The sequence below is a fragment of the Bos javanicus genome, chromosome 21 (assembly GCF_032452875.1).
Source record: "Bos javanicus breed banteng chromosome 21, ARS-OSU_banteng_1.0, whole genome shotgun sequence".
Lineage (NCBI taxonomy): Eukaryota > Metazoa > Chordata > Mammalia > Artiodactyla > Bovidae > Bos > Bos javanicus.
The window spans coordinates 3,635,064-3,660,928 of record NC_083888.1 but is presented as its reverse complement, the minus strand read 5'-3'; the positions used below and the strand labels follow the sequence as shown (position 1 = coordinate 3,660,928).

Here is a 25,865-nt window from a genome sequence, read left to right as displayed (position 1 = left end):
CATTAAGAAGAGGAGGGAAGAATACACAGAGTTTAGTTCAGTCGCTCAGTCATGTCCAACTCTGCAACCCCATGAATCGCAGCACACCAGGCTTCCCTGTCCATTACCAACTCCCGGAGTTCACTCAAACTCATGTCCATCGAGTCGGTGATGCCATCCAGCCATCTCATCCTCTGTCATCCCCTTTTCCTCCTGCCCCCAATCCCTCTCAGCATCAGGATCTTTTCCAATGAGTCAACTCTTCACATGAGATGGCCAAAGTATTGGAGTTTCAGCTTTAGCATCAGTCCTTCCAATGAACACCCAGGACTGATCTCCTTTAGGATGGACTGGTTGGACCTCCTTGCAGTCCAAGGGGCTCTCAAGAGTCTTCTCCAACGCCACAGTTCAAAAACATCAATTCTTCGGCGCTCAGCCTTCTTTATGGTCCAACTCTCACATCCATACATGATTAATGAAAAAATCATAGCTCTGACTATATGGACTTTTGTTGGCAAAGTGATGTCTTTACTTTTTAATACACTGCCTAAGTTTGTCATAGCTTCTTACCTTAAGGATCCTTAAAAGTTATCCTAGTCTGTTTAAAACCACCTTATTATGAACAAAATGACATTCATCTCCGTTTTATTCTGACATGAAAATTTATCCATTGTGTGACTCCTAAAACCTGAAACCTTTTTCTCTTTCTGTAGAAAATAAATGAAAGCAAGAATTGCATCAAATTTTTCCTTCCAATTTGGCTAATATGTTAGCACCATCTAGTAAAAGTATGAAAGTATTCTTGGTTTCAGGAATCCTGACAAGAGAGTAGAAGGATGGAGTTACTTGGGATTTTGTTTTCACTCAACCCTACAGAAGGCTGTTGGGGAAGCTGAGACAAGAAGGCAGCCAGGGGTTGCTTGTCCAACTTTTGTATCATGACTATACCAGTGTACGCCTATCACAATGTTTCTCTTAGATTTTTGTCTCCACATTAGAAAAAGACTGCATTTTCTTCTTTTTTTATTGGAATATACTTGTTTTACAATGCTGTGCTGGTTTCTTTTGTACAAAAAAGTGGATCAGCCATATGTACATAAATATCCCCTCCCTCTTGAGCTTCCCTCCTAGCCCATTCCCCATCCCAACCCTCTAAGTCATCAGAGAGGACCCAGCTGAGCTCCCTGTGCTGCGTAGGAGCTTCCTGCCAGCTCTCTAGTTTACACGTGGTGGTGTTTGTATATCAGTTCAACTCTCTCAATTTGTCCTGCCCTTTCTGTCTCCCTCTCTGCCCACAAGCCTCTTCTCTACATCTATGTCTGCATTCCTGCCCTGTAAATAGGCTCATCAGGACCTTTTCCCCCCCTAGTTTCCATATATATATGTTGATATACAATATTTGTTTTTCATTTTCTGACTTACTTCACTCCACATGATAGGCTCTAGGTTCATCCACATCACTATACATGACTCAATTTTGTTCCTTTCCATGGCTGGGTAATATTCCAATGGGCTTCCCAAATGGCTCAGTGGTAAAGAATCAGCCTGCCAATGCAGGAGACATACGAGTTGCAGGTTCAATCCCTGGTTTGGAAAGATCCCCTGGAGGAGGAAATATATTCCATTCCAGTATTCTTGCCCAGATAACCCCATGGAAAGAGGAGCCTGGTGGGCTACAGTCCATGGGATTGCAGGAGTTGAAAATGACTGTATGACTGAGTGCGCATGCACACACACTCTCACACACACCCGCACACACACACACACACACACACACAATATTCCAGTGTGGCTTTCCAGGTGGTATGGTGGTAAAGAATCTATATACCACATCTTGTTTATCCATTCATCTGTTGATGGATATCTAGGTTGCTTCCATGTCCTAGCTATTGTATATAGTGCTACAATGAACATTGGGGTACATGTGTCTTTTTCTTGACTTGTGATTTTTCTCAGTGTATGTGCCCAGTAGTGGCATTGCTGTGTCATACGGTAGGTCTATGTTTAGTCTCTTAAGAAACCTCCATATTGTTCTCTACAGTAGCTGCATCAATTTACATTCCCTCCAATAGTGTAAGAGCTTCTCTGGTGGCTCAGTAATAAAGAATCCATCTGCTACAGTCCATGGGGTTGCAAAAGAGTTGGACATGACTTAGTGACTAAACAACAACAGCGTAAGAGGGTTTCCTTTTCTCCACATCCTTCTAGCATCTATTTTTTTGTAGATTTTTTTGATGATAGACATTCTGATCAGTGTGAGGTGATACCTCACTGTAGTTTTGACTTGCATTTCTCTACCAATGAGGGATGTTGAGCATCTTTTCATGTATTTATTGGCCATATGCATGTCTTCTTTGGAGAGATGTCCATTTTTTGATTGAATTATTTATTTTTTGGATATTGAGCTCCATGAGTTGTTCATATATTTTGGAGATTAATCCTTTGTCTGTTGCTTCATTTGCAAATATTTTCTCCCATTCTGAGGGTTGTCTTTTCACCTTGTTTATAGCTTCTTTTGCTGTGCAAAAGCTTTTAAGTTTAATTAGGCCTCATTTATTTCTTTTTATTTTTATTTTCATTACTCTAGGAGGTGGGTCAAAAAAGATCTTGCTGTGGCTTTTATCAAAGTGTGTTTTCCCAATGTTTTCCTCTAAGAGTTTTATACTGCCTGGTTTTACATTCAGGTCTTTAATCTAATTGAGTTTATTTTTGTGCATGGTGTTAGGGAGTGTTCTAATTTCATTCTTTCACATATGGCTGTCCAGATTTCCCAGCACAACTTATTGAAGAGGTTTTCTTTTCTCCATTGTATATTTTTGCTTCCTTTGTCATGGATTAAGTGACCATAAGTGTGTATGTAGGTTTATCTCTAGACTTTCTATCCTGTACCACTGGTCTATATTTCTGTTTTTATGCCAGTACTATACTGGAAAAAGACTGCATTTTAGGTGACAATTTTAATAATTTACCAGTGGGTTTATGACGTACCCTGTGCTCACAAGAAAATATATCCTAAGGCAAAATGAAGTTCTATTGCTTTTCTAGGGTGGGTAATACTAATGAAAAAAGGAGTGAAGGTAAAGGAGATCCAGGCCTGCAAGGAGGGGGAAAGAAAGGAGTTACTATGTTATCCCAGGACATTTCATAGGGAGAAATAGAGGGTGAATCATTTATTCCCCTGGTTTCCATCTTCCATTCATCTAAGGTCCACCACATGGATGGTTAACTCTACCGCCATTTCAGATTGCACATTTGCAAGTACTGAGTAGGTCCTGTTACACTTGGACCTCTTTGTTGAGAAGCCTGAAGGTGCAAGGTAAGAGAAAAGCAATGTGGACAGGTGGTGAGGGGTGTGAACATGTTCCCATGTAAAGCTGACCGCGGCTCTTGTAGTACTGCACGGTGAAGCAGCGGCTGGGACGATAAATACGGTCAAGAGGCTCAGAGACTAGTTGAAGCCAAGATCTGAGGTGGTGCGTGGTTGGATGATAATAACACTTGCAATGTGGTTTTCAAGTTTTAGAACATGTCAAATAATATTAATAGAAAGGGGGATCACTCTTGCTATGTTGTTGGCTTTTCTTAAGCACCTTATCCTCACTGTTTATTTTCTATAGCTGTAATCCCCAATGGGGCATTCCTCTAAAAGAGGTACATGTAAACAGCAAAAACAGACTGAAACATGAATATGGAGGGATACAGATCCAGATCTAATCTAATATTCCTGATCATTCCATTGTACATGAACAGGACACAGAATACAAAGTATTTTGTATCTATTTTGTATCTATTTGGAAAACTAGATTTTTTTCAGAAAATAATTAGGAGGCTAAGTTTATCTCTTGTGTATGTTAGTTGCTCAGTTGTGTCCAACTCTTTGTAGCCCTCCAGGCTCCTCTGTTTATGGAATTCACCAGCTTAGAATACTGGAGTGGATAGCCAGTTCCTTCTCCAGGGGATCTTTCTAACTCAGGGATGGAACCCAGGTGTCCTATATTGCAGGTGGATTCTTATACCATCTAAGCCACCAGAAAAGCCCAAGTTTATCTCTTAACCTATCTTAATACCAACCTTTCAGGAAATTGTTGATTTTTATAAAAGGCAATATATTTAAAATTAATTCCAGAAACATGCCAACTTGAGATCCAAGGTCTAGATTTAGATATTTACCTATATAATGTCTTGACAATAGAAAAGAAAATCATAAGCTTTGTCGAAAAAAAATACAGAAAAGCAGCATTTAGGTCTTGGAATGGCCCGAGGAAGTCTATCAAACAACGAATGGACTTGATCTGCAGGTTTTGCTGCACAAAGTATTCCACAAGTAGGAATGTGTAATCATCTTCCTCAATATTAGAAGTCTGAAGCACACAGTTCTTAAAGAAAAATGTACAACCTATGACCCTGGGGGAGCAAACATTACTCAGGAACACAGTGATGATACACAGGGCAGGGTGGACCGTGGTGTTTATCTGTCTGTTTCTTGGCCAAGGTGCTTGAGGTCTTGTAAAATGAGAACCAGAGGGTTTGGTCCGGTCGTGTAGAACACGAGGTTCCTAGTCTGATATTAAGAACCACGGACAGCTCCGGGCTGCGCCAGAGAAGGCATTTTTCCATTCCTCGGAATGATAGTCCAGGGTCTCCATGTCTGATGCGGACTTTAGCTTCTGATAATAAAGCAAGCCTGCTTATTTGGGTTTCTCTTTAACACTCATTTAAGTGTTTTTATGTGAGTAGGTAGGGAGTGCTCACATGGAATGTTCAGGGGGTGAGAGTGAGAGAAATAGTTGAAGGAACCAGTTTAAGAAAATGGCTTTATATTGCATAAATAATTAATCCGGCCGCCTTGCAAGCGGCTGGATGGGTCAGGCGGGAAAGCCCGTGGGTGGGGGCGGGGGCGGGGATCCCCGTATCGCCGTTAGACGTTCAGTGACTGCGGGGGAGAGCGGATCCGACCCGTGTCGGGTCAGAGGCGCCGCGCCATGTGCTCTGGGCTCCCGGCCATCCTGCTGCCCATCTGGCTCTCCTGGACCCTGGGGACGCGAGGCTCGGAGCCCCGCAGGTGAGGCAGGGGCTTCCCTCGGGCCCGGCGTCCTGCCTCCCGCGCTGCAGCGCAGGTCTGCGGGCAGAGGCGTTCCGCAGCCGCCGCGGGTTCGGCCTGCACCGCCGCCTGACGGGGGTCGCGGCCAAAGGGCCAGGCCGGGGAGCAGGCTGAGGGGGGACGTGTCGGGAGGAGTGGAGAGCGTCTCCTTCGCTGTTGCTGCCCGCGTCGCCGTCGCCGACCGTCCCCTCCTTCGCGGGCGGCTGGAGGCCCAGCGGAGCTGGCGGCGCGGCCCACCCCTGTCGCTGCCGGGCGCCGCGCGGTCGCGGCTGCAGCCCGCGCGCCGGGCCGGCAGAGCCCCGGGTCACGCTCCGCAGCCAGCGAGGCGGCGGGGACGCTGGGCGCCGGGGCCCCGCGGGCGCGGGAGCCGGGGCCCGGCCGGGCGCGCTGCGCGGCGGCCCGCGCGCCCCGCCCCGGCCCTCGCCGCGCGCCCGCGCCCGCGCTCCTCCCCGCGCGCGCGCCTCCCCGGCCCTCCCCCTGCGCCCTCCTCCGCTCGGGGCCAGCGCGGCGGCGGCGGCGGCGGCGGCGGCGGCAGCAGGAGCAGCCCCGGCTGCGGGTCGCGACGGCGGCGGGGCGCCCCCTCCCCCGTGCCGGGGCGCGGCGGAGGGATGTGGGGCTTTGCGGGAGGAAGGTTTTTCGGCATCTTCTCGGCCCCGGTGTTGGTGGCGGTGGTGTGCTGCGCGCAGAGGTAGGGTCGTGGCTTGCTTGCCGGGAAGCGGGCCGGGCGGCTGGCAGGGTGCGCGGGTGTGCGCGCCGGGCACGGGCGGGCGAGCCGCCGCCTGACCCGGTTCTCTCTGTCCCCCTCCACCCCTCCCGCAGCGTGAACGATCCTGGGAACATGTCCTTTGTGAAGGAGACGGTGGACAAGCTGCTGAAAGGCTACGACATTCGCCTGAGACCGGACTTCGGGGGTAAGTAGGCTGTGCGCCGCCGCTGCGGGCTGCGCGACCCCCCGCGCTGGGGGCCTGGGCGGAGGAGGGAGGCGGGGGCCGCTGCCGCCGAGCTGCGGCCGCGCGGGGAGGGCTCGGCCGGCGCCCCCTCCTCGGCGGCTCTCGGGCCCCGGGGCCGCCGCAGCCCGTGCCCGAGCCTGGCTCACAGCCGTGTCGTGCACTTTCCGCAGGTCCCCCGGTCTGCGTGGGGATGAACATCGACATCGCCAGCATAGACATGGTTTCCGAAGTCAACATGGTGAGTGCCTACCCTCCCCGGGCCCAAGCCCCTGCCCCGCCGTGTGCGCCCGCCGGCGGGATCGGGACCAGGCTGGAGGCCTTCGCTGCCGGGCCGAGCTGACCGGGCGGGTGACCGGAGCGGTCCTCGCCGCGCCGGCCTCCGCCTGCCCGCGCGCCTTGCTCCGCGCGCCTGTGCGCACTGGGCAGTCGTAGGCTCGGAGCCGCGCGGAGGGCGCGCCCTCCTGCGGTGGGAAGGGGTCCGGGCTCACCGGAGCGGGCCCCCTCGCCGCCCGCGAGCTCCCGGCCGGTCCCGCGGTCGGCCCCCAGGTGCCCAGGCCGCCCGGGGTCGTCTCGCCTCCTTAGCAACAGGCGCCGGGAAGCGGGGGAGGAGAGCGCAGTTGCGGGGGAGCTTGTATTCTGGGTGAGGGGGACTCAAGGGTTGCTTGCTTGTGGAGGAGGTGCTGGCCGCTGGAGAGCGCGGAGGGCGGGGGTCGGCGTGTCCTGCGCTGTCTCGGGTCCGTTTCCTTAGAGTCCAGTGGCTTTTCCGAGGGCGGGTTCGCGACATGGAACCCGGACCCAATCCGCCGGGCTCTGTCGGAGGTGCTGACGGTGCTGGAGGGTCTGGCGGGCCGTCTCTGCAGGGAGAGTGGAAAGCTAGGGAACCAAGTGTCACTTAGGGCTGTGTTAATGCGAGGAGATTCTGTGTTCTGACCTGTGGAAAGTGGAGGTCCCTGTCTGTCCAGAGGTGTGAAGTGGGTGTCACAGGCTTCCTCAGGAACCTTGAAGACAACACGGAATGAGGAGAAAAACGACCCCTTTCATTTTTTGATTGAACCGGAATACCAGGGGTTTTTGAAAACAGGTTTCATTTTCTGAGTGACACTTTAGAAATTGTGAGGATGAGAATTTGGAAAAAAAAATTTTTTTTTGGAAGAAATCATTTAGCAACTTTTCTTTCTAAAATATAGCACCAAGAATATAATGAGCCATGAGGTAGACTCCATGGATTTCTCAAGTCTGGTGGACATCAGAGTCACATGGGCGAACTTGTTTTGAATGCTTACTCCCTGGCTGTGATTCTGATTCAGTGGTGTGAAGTACAATCTTGGAGGTCTTTATTTAAAACTAGTGCTTCAGATTTTTTTTTCCCAAGCAGATGTTTTATGGACAGTTTTTTTTGAGAAACATTCTAATAACATAGAAATGTGGATGGTTACCAATAAACTAAAATCATAAAATCCAACACTAGTATGGATTTTGTAGGAAGAAATCTTTGACTACACGAAACTACTGTTAATTAATTTTTTACTCTTAATCTAAAGGTTTAAAATTATGATGTGTGATTTAAAAAGTACTTTTCTTTCAGTGTATATCACTAAGGACATTTATATTCAAGTATGAACAATAAATAAACATAAATAAATAAGTTGTTTTTAAAAGCATGAGGAAGAAACAGAGACTTTATATATATTACACTAAAAACATCACATTTATTTTACTTTTTCAAATTTTTGAAAAATTATTCTGTCAAAAGTATGTCTTATGACCTTAAGGAAACAAGTTAATATATTCAAGATATACTCTGTAATCTGCGATTTCCTTAATTGGGAACTTCATATTCTACAGAGAAGAAAGTTTTGTATAGAAGTTAATAGACTATTTAGTGGATTTTTATGTCAAAAATTATTATATTGGATGTCAAATAATGAAGAAAACATACTGATATGACACTTTTAAGAACTCTGTGCAGTGTTAAAACAGCCAGGGAATAGAGAATGTCTTGTTCCAAATCATTACACATTTCCTGTGAATGAATTTTTAAACTTAGCTATCCAGTTGTTTAGACATCATGCTGATATTTAGCACCTTTAAAAACTTCATGCGCTATGAACTGAAATGTCCCAGTTTTCTCTGAACCCAATAATAGGAAGACAAATTGAGGATACAAGCCATTATATCGAATAATCTTTAAGTGCCTATACCAAAGCCAGTAATTATGCATAATGTACCATAGCATACTTGTATGCCTTTTGTTTTGCATTTTGATGATGTTGATTTTTGTGGTTCTCTCTATGTAAGTTTATGGTAAAGAAAAATTGGAAATTGATGAAATTGGAAATTGAAGGCCATTGGATAGATGGACTAACTGGCATCTGAAATACCTTCCACAAGTGGATTGTAAAAACATCCACTAGAAAAACCTGATTTCCTATAACTCATGATCAGGATCATAGCTCATAGTCATAGCTGCTGTATTTGATCTATTTTTTACTGAAGGAACTTCAAATATATAGTAATAATTAAGTATCATTTTGGAGGTGACATTTTATAGGGAAAAAACTGAGTATGTGAGCATAAGATTAAACCCATGTTTTTAATCACGTTGCTTAAAAGCAATGCATTATATTTGTGAGCTTCCTTAATCGCCTTACTAGTTACCCAAAACTTAAGTGTTGTTAGATTATGAAAAAAGAAAGGGGCATGCCCTAAGAGAGAGAGAGAAGGAAAGGCGGAAGGAAGGAGGCAGAAAGAGGGAGGGGAGAGAGAGAGACTGAGAGGACTTCTGACAGGGAAAGCCTTCTGAAAGAACTTATGAAGTGATACTTAAGTTGGATGGGTGACTAGGGGGAATAGAATTGTGACTGGCATAGACAGAGGAGGATATTCTGGGTTAGAGAAGAAATTGGCAAAGCTATGGATGGATAGATCAGCAGGACAGGAAATTGTGAAGGAGAGACTCAAAAGATGAAATTGGAAAAAAGTAGGACAAACCCCTGCTCACCCAGGCCCTTCTCTGCCTTGCCAAGGATTTCAGATGCTAATTAATTTTCAAGAATTAAGGAGCCTGTAAAGATTATTAAGCAGATGACTGACATGATTTAAATTGTGGTTTAAGATGAATATTGTGACAAAGATGTTAATTTAGATGGAGTGAGAAGACCAAAGTTAGCAACAAAATTCAGGGTAAATGATCATGGAAGCTTCTTTGAAACTGTTCTCAAATTTTCATAGATATGCTTTTGAAAACATATTTAGTGAAATAAAGATCCATTAACGTCTGAAATAAGGATATATAAAGCATGTATATCTCAAGGTGGGACAGATGTGCTCTTGTTAGTGGACACCTTGAGGGTGAACATGAAGCAAATAATTACTTTTCTCTTTAAACAGTTGCAAAACAGTCTTTATCTACTGATGGTCATATAGGTAATGCCTCCAAAGAATGCCTCTAACCTCAAAGAATTAAATAAATAGATACATTATACATATACATGTATATATCATTATGCATTTTGGTGTTTTATATTAACAATCAAAATGGATTTTAGTATTTAACATTGTTTTGCTATAACATGTTTCACTGATAATGGAGATATTTTGTATTTCCATTTTTCTTAAGCTTCTAATTTTTCTTTTTGTGTACTTTATTTAAAATTGACATATAGTTAATTTGCAATCTTGTTAGTTTATTGTGTACATACAGCAAAGTGACTCAGTGATAAACATATACATATACACATATATATTCTTTTTCAGATTCTTTTCCATTATAGGTTATTACAAGATATTGAATTGAGTTGCATGTGTTATATAGTAGATCCTTATTGTTTACCTATTTTATATATAGTAGTGTGTGTGTTAATCCCAAACTCCTAATTTTCCACTTCTTTCTTTTTTTAATTAGCTTACTTGACAGCAGTCAAACAAAAAACCGTTTTCTTTTACATAACTTCCCTTGTTCTTTTAGCTCTTATTTTAAATGTTCAGATAATCTTTTAAAACTAAGCATGGTTAACTAATTGTTGAGATTTGGTTTACATATTTCTTTAAGTGAGATTGTACATATGAAAGTATACTGTCTACCGAAAAGTTTTATGTGCATGTGTTATAATTCTGGTGTTAAAATTTTAGCACTGGTCCAAGTGTGAAATAAACCTGTTGAATCGATAGGTGGAGGGATAAGGCGACACAATTATTGAAAATATAGGAAATGTAAGGGAATATTAAAATATAAAACTAGAAAAGTTTAATTAATTTTTTTTTTTTTTTACTGAAAGAGGGTGAAGTAGTTCTGGAACTCTTTAAAAATCATTCAGATAATAAGAACAGTATTTTAAAGTAGTCATATGAGTTCTTTTTGAATTTGAATTACTAGAATAAGCCATTGTTTGATTTGTTAATTCAGAAAGAAACTGTACATTCTCAATTTCTACTTAATTAAAGTATTGAGGATATTGGGCTTCCTCGGTGGCTCAGTGGTTAAGAATCAGCCTGCTAAGGCAGGAGACGTGGGTTCAATCCCTGGGTTGGGAAGATCCCCCTGAGAAGGATATAGCAACCCACTCCAGTATTCTTGCCTGGGAAATCCCATGGACAGAGGAGCCTGGTGTGTCCATGGAGTCACAAAAGAATCAGACATGACTTAGCTACTAATCCACAAATATTACATAGAACTAGATAGATTCAAACTCTAGTAATAAAAAGGCTAATGTTCTATGATTTAACTTGTACTTTATTTTCTGCACTTAATTCATCTATTAAAATTGAAGTGAAAGTTGATTAGTCATGTCCGACTCTTTGCAACCCCACGGACTATATAGTTCATGAACATGTAACTACAGAATTGTTTTTTCTGATTTCATGCATATAAACAATAAACTGTTACCTTTTTTTAGTTGTGAGTTCCTTCCAGGTGACATATAATCTGCTGTGTTCAGTTATTATGAGAGCTATATTTGTCCCTTATGCTTGTTGTAGTGTATTCCATCCCCATTGATTGCATTTTCCTTTTCAAAAATGTCTCAGTGTGAAATGAGTATGGTACGTAAGAGCATGGTTTTGGAACATCCCAGCAAGCAGCTTCGGTGCTGCCTCACTGTAAAATGCGTGCAGTTGACTTTTGTGCACAACACAGAAGCATTTGCTCTCTCTTTTATCTTCCCTGTTTTCAGAAGAGTGGGCAAAGGAGAAGGTCACTTTGGTTTGAGAGAGCTGGGATTAGCTGGAGAATTCAGCTTTTAGGCTGTTTTGATCAAATTTATGTTAATCAACTCCGCTCCCTGTGCTGCAGAGTCTGGAGTTGCTCTGCCCGCGAGGCACCCAGTGTCCAGCACCTGGCCAGGTCCTCAGGCAGGGAAGCTGAGTCCCAGGAATCCAGCTGTTGTGCTGCAAAGAGCCTAATGGGATTGGGAGTTTCAGGTTGTTTCTAGATTTATGGGAACATCTAGCCTTAGGCAAGTGCCTTAATACTCAGTAATGCAGTCTCTGGCTTCTCAGATGCCCATGGCACAAAAATGCCTGGGTGATAGCACAAAGGGCTTAGCTCTACATAGAAAATTGAGGTAAAGATACCCACACAATCACAGCCAAAAACACACAAATTAGAAAACTGTCCTTTTCTGATTTCTTCAGAGAGGCTCTGGCTTAGTTCAGAGTTAGCATATGAATTGTTACTTGCTTTTGAATTGTTACTAGCATTTTAAATGTTGGAGATGTGCTAATGCTCTTGTTACCTCTTAAGCTGAGGGATGACTCAGCAGAAAGGAAGAAGTGTTTCTCTGACCCAATTGGGTTTGAAAAACCACTTACATGAAAGGCGCTCCAGGGGTAAGGTCCAGTGAGCACGTTGGCGTTTGGTTCCAGGTTGCTGTGTTTAGGAGGTAAGACTGTTTACTGAGGGCATCACTTCTCCCTGGAAGTATGTTTCGTGCCTAAGTTGATTAAACATCAATGCTGGGGCACTGACAAGGAAGCATATAATGAACCTTAGAGATGGATGAGAATAGCGCTTATGTAATATGCTCTTTATGAAAGGAGGTTTCTGTTTAACATTAGAAAGAATGATATGGGAGGCAAAGGGGGCGCTTCTTGTCTTTCCCCTCAGGGAGGCTGTAAAGCTTCTGTTGCTACATCTCAGAAAATGAATCTTCCGCACATTGCCTTGTCGTGAGCAGCCTCTTCTGGAGCCTTTGCCAGGCTCAGTAGATCCTCTGTTGTGTTGCACATAGAAGTAAGTACTTGGTTTGAATTAATGGCACAAATCTGCTTATTTATATATTAAAAACTTTATAATTTTTGCCAATAAAGCAGTATGAATTCAACATTTGATTTTGTAAATCTGTCATCTTGTAAGAGCTCTTCTTTCCTTCCACTGGTAGCAGAATCTTTCTTTCTCCTATGGATTCTGTGTCATAACACTCTTGTTCAGTTGCCGAGTCGTGACGGACTCTTTGATCTCATGGACTACAGCATGCCAGGTTCTCTGTCCCCCACTATGTCCTGAACTGTCATATCATATATACTCTCATCGTGCTTGAAGCCTACTGAACATTTGGTTTAAATACATCAAGCCTATTGACCATTGGGAATCTTCAAAATTTTCTTGTGATGCATATTGAGGTATAACTTAGGGAGATGACAGCTAACAACAGCTTTATGTCATTTTGCAGTTGATGAAATGTTTCAGATATTTTGCATAGTTGACCATCAAACCTGATGATCAGCTTAGTGAAATATATCTTAAGGTAGATGTTACTCTCATCTCCATTATTCAGGTGAGCAAATAGTCTTAGGAACAGCACTGATGTACTATTGATACAAAGCTGGGACTTGATCCTGTTTCTTTCTACCTTGTGCTACAGAGCAATTAAAAAGTGCTTTCTTAGGGCCTTATAATAAGATTTAACCTTTTCCCATGACCTTCATTGCCATCTAAAGTGGACCTTCCAGTTTACTTCTCCGTGCTCTCCTAGTCTTTCCTTTTATCACTAGCAAGTGATGATTACTATCCAGTGATCGCTATCAAGTGAGTATGATTCTGGTGTGCTTGTTTGTTTAGAGGCTTTCTTCCCCTTTTTTCCTCCCGCCTTGAGACTGTAAATCTCATGAGGCAGATCTGTGTGTCTAAGAACACCCTTTCATAGTGCAAAACCAAAATCTAACGGTTGCTATATAAATAGATACTAGTGTCTATTAGAAATTGGTTGAAAGAAAAATCTAGGAGTGAAGAATGAATGAAAGAATAGATATAAAAGTACATGAATAAATAGGTAGGTGGCTTTCCAATGAAATATTTTTATAACCCAGAATTTGGGCTCATGACCAAGAAGAACCTTTTACAGGCTAAATGTGATATATGTAGTTTTTATTTTAGGGGACTTAATGTAATCAGAATTTGTATAATTGTATACAGTATAGTGGTAGTGCTAGTGGTAAAGAGCCTGCCTGCCAATGCAGGAGATATAAGAGGTGTGGGTTGGCTCCCTGGGTCAGGAGGAGCCCCTGGAGGAGGGCATGGCAACCCACTCCAGTGTTCTTGCCTGGAGAATCCCTTGGACAGAGGAGCCTGGTGGGCTGCAGTCCCTGGGTGTCAAAGCAGTGCAGTGTAGCTGCAGTGGTTTTCATTTGTTTGCTAGCTTTTCAGCACAGTTTACTTCTGGGCCATTTATGCCAGCCATTAAGAAGACTCTTCTAGCAGCAAAATTTGGAAGACTAGGACTGAAATAGGTTTCATCTCTTGGCAATTTGTTCAGTCCTGTCAATTCAAGAGGGCTCACGATGGAGAGCTTGCCTCTGATCTCTGTGGTGGGAGATGTAGAATTCTCTTATTCCGTGGTTACCAGGAGACTATATTAAGAAATAGAAGCCATTTGTAAGTGTTAACTCATGTATCCCTTTTTGCATTTTTCTGCAGAAGCATTGATATAATTAACAAAAACCTTAGCATGCATGGAACTAACATTTCAGATGAATAGGAGTATAATTAAGATATGAGAATGTCACAGCTCTTTAAAAGTTCTAATTTGTGCTTTTCCAATCAGTCTGAGAGAGGGTATGGATTCTATTGATTACATCATCATATTTTACTTAAGTTCTACAATGAAAGAATTCCTTTTATCTAAAATATTTACTAAGTCATGCTGTGATTCATGACATGAAGTACATTTGTTTTATTTTGAGTTGACTTTAAAGGATAGCAAAGTCTACTGTTTTAAAGGTACATGACTCTGATTGTGTTTGGTACATATGTATAAAGTGTTAGCTGCTGCTGCTGCTGCTGCTAAGTCGCTCAGTCATGCCCGACTCTTAGTGACCCCATGGACTGGAGCCTACCAGGCTTCTCCATCCATGGGATTTTCCAGGCAAGAGTCCTGGAGTGGGGTGCCGTTTCCTCCTCCGAAAGTGTTAGCTACTTAGTTCAGTATCACATCACTCTTCTTTTAAAATTTAATTTTTTTGAATTAGACTTTACAACTGTTAACTTTAATGAGTAGAAGGAACAAGTTTTCTGGGTCACCCATCATTTCAAGTTGTTTGTGAATCTGTGAATCTGTGCAAAACAAAAACTGTTTTAAAAGAGACAACAATTTGAATAATTCACTGTAATACCATTGAATTTTTTTTCCCAATCATGAGGACTCTAAAAATCCATCTGAGAGATGTCTGTATATCAGCTTGAAAGACTAGACTAGTCACCAGGGACGGTGCCTGTTATGTAGAATACGCTTGGTGAATACTTGTTAAATGCATTTGTGTAGCACATGACCCTTGTGGTAAAACTATATCTTCTGTTTGTTTTATTGGAGAGGTTCCCTTATTTGGGTGTCAAGCACATAGAGGGCTTCCCAGGTAGCACAGTGGTAAAGAGTCTGCCTGCCAATGCAGAAGACTCAAGACACACTAGTTCGATCCTTGGGTCAAGAAGATCCCCTGAGAAAGAAATGACAACCTACTCAAGTATTCTTATCTGGAAAATCCATGGACAGAGGACCCTGGTGGGCTTGGGGTTGCAAAGATTTGGACACAACTGAGTGTGCACACAACTGTGCACAAGTGCATGAAATTAACCATAGCTTTACACATATGAATTCCTGTGAACTTGCCGCAGAAAAGACATCCAAATCCCGGAAAGCAGTGCCATTCCTATGGTCTAGAATAGTGGTTCCAAAGGTGTAGAACAAGAAGCCTTCTGTGGTGTTGGAGTGATTGCAGGAGCTGACACAAATTCACGCCTGCCCAGCACAATTTCTCACCATTGTTGTATACCATGTTTTGCCTTTCCAAAGCAGTGTGCATATTTGACGGAGAAGGCAATGGCACCCCACTCCAGCACTCTTGCCTGGAAAATCCCATGGACAGAGGAGCCTGGTAGGCTGCAGTCCATGGGGCCGCTAAGAGTCAGACACGACTGAGCGACTTCACTTTCACTTTTCACTTGCATGCATTGGAGAAGGAAATGGCAACCCACTCCAGTGTTCTTGCCTGGAGAATCCCAGGGACAGGGGAGCCTGGTGGGCTGCCATCCATGGGGCCACACGGAGTAGGACACGACTGAAGCGACTTAGCAGCAACAGCAGCAGCAGCAGTGCATGTTTGAAAGAGGTTGGGAGTAACTGAATGTATGAAGAGCAGCATTGATTGTGCTATATTCCTTTTTATGCTGTTAAACATTCTGCAGATAATTCTCACCCTCTGTGTGAGGATGTAGTTGATTGTGCCATTGAATGAGTTTTCATGTCTGAATTTTCCTTTGTTTTGGCCCTGGGCACCAAAATTCCCTATGAGAATGTAATTCCTTGTGGTATGGGGTAAAATAATGGTTGCTTAAGAGAACACATGCGTACGCATAACTGATTCATGTTGATGTACAGCAAAAACCATCACAATATTGTAAAGTAATTATCCTCCAATTAAATAATTAAAAAAAGAACATTGTTGTATACAATGTGCATATGTGCCCCATAATCAGTGTTTCTGCTCGAATAATATTGGAAATTATGTTGGAGATGTAAAACAGGTTTCTTTACTGCAGAAATTGTCAAGCCCTTTAATATGTCAATGATTTTGTAAATCTTCATGAGGGGGGTGAAAAGTTCGGCATTTAAAATACATGTTTAGGGATTTTTTTCTTTGTGAGGGGATAATGGACCTTATTACTAGTTCATGAAGTTTTCTGTAGAACATAGTTTAGGAAATGTGGGCCTAACCCATGGAATTAGAATGATTTTTAATACAGCCAGTCCCCAGGAATGTTAACTGAGAAAATTACTGCATTAATAAAGCCTCTTTTTGTGACCTTGTCCAAACCACAGAGAAGACACAATTTTGATTAAAAAATTCTACTAGTGCATATGAGAATGGGTAATATTTTATGAAAATGAACATTAAACATCTCTTGCAATTAGATTGATAAAAAACAGAGATTTTCTTCTATAATAATATTGTCTGTCATACTGAAGGAAGATCTGTTTCAAGCCTCCTTGTTTTCTCGTATTATAAGAGTAAATGATACAGAAACAGACGCAGTTGTGTTGAGCAAGTATATTAGTCACCCAGTTGTGTCCGACTCTTTGTGACCCTGTGTACTATAGCCCACCAGACTCCTCTGTCCATGGAATTCTCCAGGCAAGAATACTGGAGTGGACAGCCTTTCCCTCTTCCAGGGGATCTTCATGACCCAGGGATCGAACCCAGGTCTCCTGCATTGCAGGTGGATTCTTTACCATCTGCAAAAAAGACTCTTGGGCCAACAACAGTAGGTTAATTTTGAGAACAAAATATGTCTCCTTGAGGCTGATGGGCTTGACAGGTGCTTTCTTGGAAGGCTCGAGATTCCTTCTTTGGGCTGTGGCAGGAAGTACAGGCAGGGCTGTGATTCTCAGACTAGGGAGGGTTGACATGTATCTTTGAATATATCATGTTGCATAACATTTATTATAATCTGTAATATATATTATGTATAATGAAATTATATAGTATACTGTATATATTATATAATTTATGTTATTCATTTATATGAAAAATAAGATTTTCTTTGGTTGAAAGGTTCTGGTGATATATTTAACATCCCCTTGAGTAAGACATGTTTAAAATTCCCTGTATGACTAATTCTCTATACTTCTATGAAGAGTTTGTCCATTTTCATGAATAGTCAGTGACAATAGCCCAGAAGGCAAATGCGTCTTCTAGACTGTTCCAGAACCACAGGAATAAAAGAGGCCAGTATTGCTTTGCAGCACTGTGGAGATCCCACTGGGGATCTGGGCTTGGCTGGTGGTAATGGGTGCGGAAACCAAAGTCGATTCAGAAAGGTGAAGAGATGCAAAAGTGTTAATTGATTGTAAGTGTCGTGGGTTTTATTTGTTTGCTTGTTTGATTCTGGCATTTAGAATCACAGGGAGCTGGTTTAAAAAATTATTTTGGAAATATTATATATCTATAGATTCTTTTCTCCTAAGCCATGCTTTATTTATCGTTATACTGTATTGCCCCAAAGCTTGTGTTTATGATTGAAAAACTAGTCTGAAAGTTTGAGATTTTACTTTATTATTGTGAACTCTTTGGGATTTTAATTATCTGGGTAATTTCCTCAATACTCCTGGCTATTTTACCTTTAGAGGCTGTGGGGTCTAATGTGCAAAATTGCCCTGGGCAGTGGAAAAGAGTTAGTTAGAATTCTCAGATTCTAGAAGGGTTTCTGTTAACTTTGGTAAGTCATTAGACTCAATTGTTTTCAAGCTGATCGTTTTTTTTTAAACAAGTATGTTAAAATAGATTCTCTAAGTTGCCTTCTAGCCCTGATTTCTGAGTCTGTGAACAGTTGAAAACGTGAGACTTTGATTTGCCTTACAGAGACCACTGCTTCTTGTCATTTGATACTGCATGTGGTTTAACTGGGTGTCCAAGTGGTGTCCATCTGGCAGCTTGCAGCCATACAGTCAAAGTGTGGCCCATTTTCTCCAAGTCACCTGTGCTGTGCACTGCAAGCCTAGGATGTGTTGTCCATAAACAGTAGGATTTACAGTCTGCACTCAGGCTCCTTAATTTTGGGGTTTCAAACGTGCTTATGTTCACTATTTGGGTTGGATTTATAGTTAATAATTTATAAGTGAAAACTGTAGCTGGCTGTTAAGATGTTTTTTGCATGCATGCTCAGTTGCTGAAGGGCTTCCCTTGTGGTTCAGCTGGTAAAGAAACTACCTGCAATGCAGGAGACCTGGGTTCGATCCCTGGGTTGGGAAGATCCCTGGGATGAGAAGGGAAAGGCTACCCACTCCGGTATTCTGGCCTGGAGAATTTCATGGACTGTAAGTCCATGGGGTCACAATGAGTCTGACACAACTGAGTGACTTTCACTTTCACTTCAGCTGCTGGGTCCTGTCTGACCTCTTTGACTGTCAGGATCCTCTGCCCATGGGATTTTCCAGGCAAGACATACTGGAGTGGGTAGCCATTCCCTTTCTCCGGGGATCTTCCTACCCAGGGCTCAACCCATGTCTCCTGCTTGGCAGGCAGATTCTTTTACTACCGAGCCACCTGGGAAGTCCCTTAAAATGCTTCATTTGTATCCAAAGAATGACCTTTCCATTATCACCTAAGAAAAATAACTCAATATGGAAATATCACTTAATGCTAAAGTTAAAGTAAAATAAATTTCTTCAGTCATGTCCAACTCTTTGTGACCCTATGAACCTGTCGCCAGCCAGGCTCCTCTGTCCATGGAATTCTCCAGGCAAGAATACTGGAGTGGGTTCCAATTCCCTTCTCCAGGGGATCTTCCTGACCCAGGGATTGAACCTGCATCTCCTGCTTTGGCAGGCAGATTCTTTACTGCTGAGCCACCAGGGGAGCCTCTTGATTCCTTGCCTCACATAAAACAAAATTATTTATACATAAAATCCAAGCAAGAAAACTTATATGGATATAGGGACAAAGACTTGGGCTTGCCTGGACTACAGATTGCAAAATGAGACGTGTTTAATTTTATTATGAAAGAGTAAAAATGTGGATGTGCCAATTATTATGTAACTAGGAAATTACCTATTTAGATTATATAGATCAAAATGTATAATGTGACTCAAACTTGGATGTAATCAATAACCGAAAAAATTAGTAATTTTCAAAGGGTTTACTTCATATTTGATTACCATAGGTGAAATCCTGCTGATAATGGATTGTAGGATCTGGTGGGTAGGTGGTTTAGTCTCTAAGGCGTGTCCAACTCTCGCAACTCCATGGACTGTAGCCTGCCAGGCTCCTCTGTTCATGGGATTCTCCAGGCAAGAATATTGGAGTGGGTTATCATTTCCTTCTCCAAGTATATGGTTAGAAGAAGTTATAGCACATTAAAGATGGTAAGTAACTGACTTTCTAACTTAGCACTTTGAAATAGTTTATCGTAGCCCCACACATAGATGTTCCTCAGAGTTTTTGTTTTTCTTCTCTTTCTCTCCCAGAATAAAAGGGGTATGGCAGCTAGTCTGGACTAGCAAAGGTCAGGCATTAAAAGGGGGACACTGTTCTAACTGGAGAAGGCAATGGCACCCCACTCCAGTACTCTTGACTGGAAAATCCCATGGGCAGAGGAGCCTGGTAGGCTGCAATCCGTCAGGTTGCAGAGTTGGACGCGACTGAGTGACTTCACTTTCACTTTTCACTTTCATGCATTGGAGAAGGAAATGGCAACCCACTCCAGTGTTCTTGCCTGGAGAATCCCAGGGACAGGGGAGCGTATAGGGTCACACGGCGTCGGACACGGCTGAAGTGACTTAGCTGTAGCAGCAGCAACTGTTGTATCTGTAACTGCTCCTTGGGTTGCACCATCTCTGAGGACCAGCAGGGGGCGCAGGTCCTGGGCACCTGCTGGTTTACTGAGATTAGGGAGGAAAGGTCAAATAAGGGGGTTGACGCTCTTCCTTGTCTCTTGGCTGCCAGCCTGCATGGTATCTTCCCTCGTGAGGTGAGAAATGGGGATCTTACCTCCTGTTTTCTTCTCCTTTTATCTTTCTGGAATTTTGACTGAAAAATTTCTATACTCCAAGCATCAAATGAGCTCAGTAATTTCTCTCCTTTTAGATTTCTGTTTTTAAAACCGTTAAGGACAGTCCTCTTTATTTCCTCCGGCTTAATTCAGAGAAAAGTAGAATGAAATTTGCTAAACAAAGGCTGACAGGAAAGCAAGCACCTACTAATTGCCATCCAAATTCCTGATATTCCAAGCTTTGCCCAAGATTATGCAATAATGTGCAAATAGAAAATCAGAATTTGCTCATGCTACAGTATTAATAGATACTGTCAGTTACCCAGAGGAAGGACTCACACATCAGTTTCACATGTTACTGAACTATATTCTGTGTCAGATAAGTGTGAGTACTTCTAGATCACACTTCTGTAGAGATTTATGAGACTATCTACATTATAATGGAAACGGTGAGAACAGTAATCATGACAAAACCCTAAAATATAAGAGAAATGTGCTAGAATTCTAGCACACTGACTATTGAGCCTGTTACGATGGTAGAAAAGGGAAGTGTCAGGGACCCATATTTGTATTATGGCAGAACAATATTTTTGGTACTTCAGAGAGACGTGCTGTATCTAATTGACGCTTACTCTAATAGGTTAGTCCAGAATTCAGTTCAGTTCAGTCGCTCAGTCACGTCCAGCTCTTTGCAACCCCATGGCTCTTTGCGACCCCACAGTCTGCTGCGTGCCAGGCCTCCCTGTCCATCACCAACTGCTGGAGCTTGTTCAAACTCATGTGCCTGGAGTCGTGATGCCATCCAACCATCTCATCCTCTGTCATTCCCTTCTCCTCCTGCCCTCAATCTTTCCCAGCATCAGGGTCTTTTCCAGTGAGTCAGTTCTTTGCATCAAGTGGGCAAAGTACTGGAACTTCAGCTTCAGCATCAGTCCTTCCAATGAATATTCAGGACTGATTTCCTCTAGGATGGACTGGTTGGATCTCCTTGCAGTCCAAGGGACTCTCAAGAGCCTTCTCCAACACCACAGTTCAAAATCAATTCTTTGGCACTCAGCTTTCTTTATAGTCTGACCCTCACATCCGTACAAGACTACTGGAAAAACCAGTCCAGAATTAGCTGTATATTATAGATTTTGAAAGTTCCAGGCTTATCAAAGCATCTTGCATTTGTAAGTTAACTATGGAACTAACTGGGGAGAGGCAATGCAGTGAATGTTTCCTTTTTTAATTCTCAAAATAATTGATATTACTTAATAATTCCTCTTGTATTGTCTTTCATGACTTTTTGGTCCACCTGTGCTGTGCTGATGAGCATATTCTTGTGCAGTCGCCTTCACTCTAAATACTTCAGGTTTAAGAATACAACTGCTCTCATCCGCCAAAGAAACCCTCAGCAGCATAGATCCAAATGACAGTAGATTGGGCTTTTCCACGTGTCTCCAGTTTAGCATGCCTGTTCACATGTTGCCTCTGTCATTTCAGACTTGAAGCTCTGGCAAGCTGTCACTGCCAGTGAAGTTGAGCAGAAACTCAGGAAGAGAGGGTGCTTGCCGGGAGTCCAGGAGTGAGTCAGACAGTACTCGTCAGCCTGTGCCAGATATGGGGGTCGGTGACGGTGAAGGTGGGGATGAGAAAAGAGGAGATGCTGAGAGTGTTCTGGAAAGCAGTTTGGAGGAGACTGAATAGGACTAGACGGCACGGAAAAGACATAAGGGAGCTACAGATGGGATTGAAATGGTAAAAGTGTGACAAGAAACTGGATGTTTTTTTTTTCTCTTGAAATGATCGAGATGCTGGGACATTTGGCCATATGTAATTAAAAAGCAGATACATGCCAATTTATACTGTGCAAAATTAAATTGTTTACTTCTGTTCTTCTTATATTTTCCTTTGAAAAAAGTGGAACTACTGGGAGTGTTTGCGTCCCTAAAGTGGAGCCCATCATCCTCCTGGGGGGAGCCACCTACAGAGTCACTAAGGTTTTACAACCTGAGCAGAGCAAGTGCTGAAACCCAAGGTGTTAGCAGAGCTGCAGGCCTTAGCAGATACTCTGATGAATGTTCTCTTTAGGTGTGACAGGAGGCAAGTAGGAAGGAGAATCTTTAAGTGAGAAGGAAGGCAGAAATTCTCCCTTATCCAGCTGTGAACTTCGTAAATGATCACAACACCCATGGAAGTTTTCTGTATAACATGTGACTTTGCGTTAGCATGCCATGTTCTTAACAGTGGTTGCAGGAATGTTCTCTGACCTTATATTGTGAAAAGAAGGCTGGGGACAGCAGTGTGCCTGCCTGTTGAGAATTTAGGTACTCACTGCACCTTTACTGAGCCACCTTGACTCTGTACCATAGGTGGCTGCCCCTAGGAGGATGATGGGCTCCACTTTAGGGATGCAAACACTCCCAGTAGTTCCACTTTTTTCAAAGGAAAATATAAGAAGAACAGAAGTAAATAAAAGTGTCCATTGTTTTCCAAAATAAAAAAAAAATTCCCCACTATGAAAATTTAGAACAGATAGAAAAATACATTTGGATGTATTTTTTTCTTTTTTTTTTCATGCACATGTAATATAAGTGTGTATTTTATATACTGTATGGATAAGTTTTTATCATTCTTTTGCATGTAACTTTATGTTACAGACACTTCCATACTGAACATATTTTACAGATAGTTTAAGAACTATATGCTATTTTCTTGCGTGAAAGTGAAGTTACTCAATCGTGTCCAACTCTTAGTGACCCCATGGACTGCAGCCTACCAGGCTCCTCCAGCGATGGGATTCTCCAGGAAACAGTACTGGAGTGGGGTGCCAGTGTATAATTAATATTATCCTATTATATGTTTAGCTGCTTGTTCTGATACACTAAATGGTGTTTTGATGAGTATCCTTGTGTGTAAATTATTATGCATATTTTTCTTGAGAAATATTTCAGTAGGAGGATTACTGAGTCAGATAGTATGAATATTTTTAGGTGTTTGATATACGTAACCAAGTAGCTTTAAAGAAATGATCTGTTTGTTTGGGATCCACTGATTTGCCTAAAAACTGTTTTATATTTAATATTCTAGAATAAGTGTATCTTTTGGTTAATGGAAAGAGAACAATAGCTTACGAAATTGAGTTAAACCCCAAAACTATTCTTAACTTCACCATGACTCCAGCACAGTCTCATCTAACAAGAAAAATATATCATTAATTTGGCTTTATATAAAAACTGACTTTGTCTTAATTTTATATTTGGTATTCTATTAAATATATAAGGAATATCACAACTTCAGGTCACTGTTTTGAATGAAACAGAATAAATTATATTTCCCCAAATAACTTTTATATTTGAGTACTAAAATTATCAGAAATCAAGCCTAAGACACTGTAAAAAAGTTATTTTCGGGGTCAGAGTTGACCATTTTTATATCAGTTCACTCTCTCAGTCATGTCCGACCCTTTGTGACCCCATGGACTGCAGCACACCATGCTTCCCTGTCCATCACCAACTCCCAGAGCTTACTCAAACTCATGTCCATCGAGTCAGTGATGGACACGACTCGGCGATCCAAGCATCTCCTGCCTTCAATCTTTCCCAGCATCAGGGTCTTTTCCAATGAGTCAGTTCTTCATATCAGGTGGCCAAAGTATTGGAGTTTCAGTATCAGCATCAATCCTTCCAATGAATATTCAGGACTCAATTCCTTTAGGATTGACTGATTGGATCTCCTTGCAGTCCAAGGGACTCTCGAGAGTCTTCTCCAACACCACAGTCCAAAAGCATCAATTCTTTGGTGCTCAGCTTTCTTTATAGTCCAACTCTCACATCCATACATGACTACTGGAAAAACCAAAACTTTGACTAGACTACTTTGTTGGCAAAGTAATGTCTCTGCTTTTTATTATGCTGTCTAGGTTTGTCGTAGCTTTTCTCCCAAGGAGCAAGTGTTTTTTAATTTCATGGCTGCAGTCACCATCTGCAGTAATTTTGGAGCCCAGAAAAATAAAGTCAGCCACTGTTTCCATTGTTTCCCCATCTATTTGCCATGAAGTGATGGGACCAGATGCCATGATATTAGTTTTCTGAATGTTGAGATCTAAGCCAACTTTTTCACTCTCCTCTTTCACATTCATCAAGAGACTCTTTAGTTCTTCTTTGCTTTCTACCCTAAGAGTGGTGTCATCTGAGTATCCGAGGTTATTGACATTTCTCCTGGCAATCTTGATTCCAGCTGTGCTTCATCCAGCCCAGCATTTCTCACGATGTACTCTGTGTATAAATTAAATAAGCAGGGTGACAATATACAGCCTTAATGTATTTCTTTTCCGAATTGGAACCAGTGTGTTGTTTCATGTCCAGTTCTAACTGCCGCCTCTTGACCCACATACAGGTTTCTCAAGAGGTAGGTCAGGTGGTCTGGTATTCCCATCTCTTGAATAATTTTCCACAGTTTGTTGTGATCCACACAGTCAAAGGCTTTGGCACAATCAATAAAACAGAAGTAGATATTTTTCTGGAACTCTCTTGCTTCTTTGATGAGCCAGTGGATGTTGGCAATTTGATCTGTGGTTCCCCTGCCTTTTCTAAATCCAGCTTGAATTTCTGGAAGTTCACAATTTATGTACTATTGAAGCCTGGTTTAGAGAATTTTGAGCATTAATTTGCTAGCGTGTGAAATGCATGCAATTGTGTGATAGTTTGAGCATTCTTTGGCACTGGAATGAAAACTGACTTTTTCCAGTCTGTGGCCATAGCTGAGTTTCCCAAATTTGCTGGCATATTGAGTGCAGCACTTTATCAGCATTATCTTTGAGGATTTGAAGTAGCTCAACTAGAATTACATCATCTCCACAAACTTTATCAGTAGTGATCCTTCCTAAGGCCCAGTTGACTTTGGACTCCAGGATGTCTGGCTCTAGGTGAGTGATCACACCATTGTGGTTATCTGGGTCATGAAGATCTTTTTTTTTTATAGTTCTTTTGTGTAATCTTGCCACCTGTTCTTAATATCTTCTGCTTCTGTTAGGTCCATACCATTTCTTTCCATTTTTGTGCCCATCTTTGCATGAAATATTCCTTTGGTATATCTGATTTTCTTGAAGCGATCTCTAGTCTTTCCACTCTATTGTTTTCCTCTACTTCTTTGCATTGATTGCTGAGGAAGGCTTTCTTATCTCTCCTTGCTGTTCTTTGGAACTGTGTATTCACATGGGTATATCTTTCCTTTTCTCCTGTGCCTTTCACTTCTCTTCTTTTCTCAGCTATTTGCAAGGCCTCCTCAGACAACCATTTTGCCTTTTTGCATTTCTTTTTCTTGGGGATGGTCTTGATCCCTGGCTCCTGTACATCATCATGAACCTCTGTCCATAGTTCTTCAAGTACTCTGTATATCAGATCTAATTCCTTGAATCTCTTTGTCACTTCCACTGTATAATCATAAGGGATTTGATTTAGGTCATATCTGAATGGTCTAGTGGTTTTCCCTCCTTTTTTCAATTTAAGTCCGAATTTTGCAATAAAGAGTTCATGATCTGAGCCAGTTAACTCCTGGTCTTGTCTTTGCTGAGTGTATAAAGCTTCTCTATCTTTGGCTGCAAAGAATATAATCAGTCTGATTATGGTATTGACCACCTGGTGAGGTCCACGTGTAGAGTTTTCTCTTGTGTTGTTGGAACAGGGTGTTTGCTATGACCAGTGCGTTCTTTTGGCAAAACTCTGTTAGTCTTTGACCTGCTTCATTTTGTACTACAAGGCCAAATTTGCTGGTTACTCTAAGGTATCTCTGGATTTCCTACTTTTGCATTCCAGTCCCCTATAATGAAAAGGACGTCTTTTTAATGTGTTAGTTCTAGAAGTTCTTGTAGGTG

At 42.3% G+C, this 25,865-nt stretch overlaps 1 protein-coding gene across 2 annotated transcripts in view; it reads left to right on the top strand.

Moving 5' to 3' along the window:
- Nucleotides 1-4,906: 4,906 nt before the first annotated feature.
- Nucleotides 4,907-25,865, top strand: part of GABRB3 (gamma-aminobutyric acid type A receptor subunit beta3) — a 285,246-nt gene continuing 264,287 nt past the window's right edge. The window contains exons 1-3 of one of the 2 annotated variants that reach the window (XM_061394206.1): nucleotides 4,907-5,041; nucleotides 5,900-5,991; nucleotides 6,201-6,268. In XM_061394206.1, the coding sequence (XP_061250190.1) occupies nucleotides 4,962-5,041; nucleotides 5,900-5,991; nucleotides 6,201-6,268 (240 nt within the window). In that variant the 5' untranslated portion in view covers nucleotides 4,907-4,961. Of the gene's footprint in view, nucleotides 5,042-5,590; nucleotides 5,769-5,899; nucleotides 5,992-6,200; nucleotides 6,269-25,865 lie in introns of those variants that run through there. The other variant, XM_061394205.1, reaches the window with a different exon arrangement.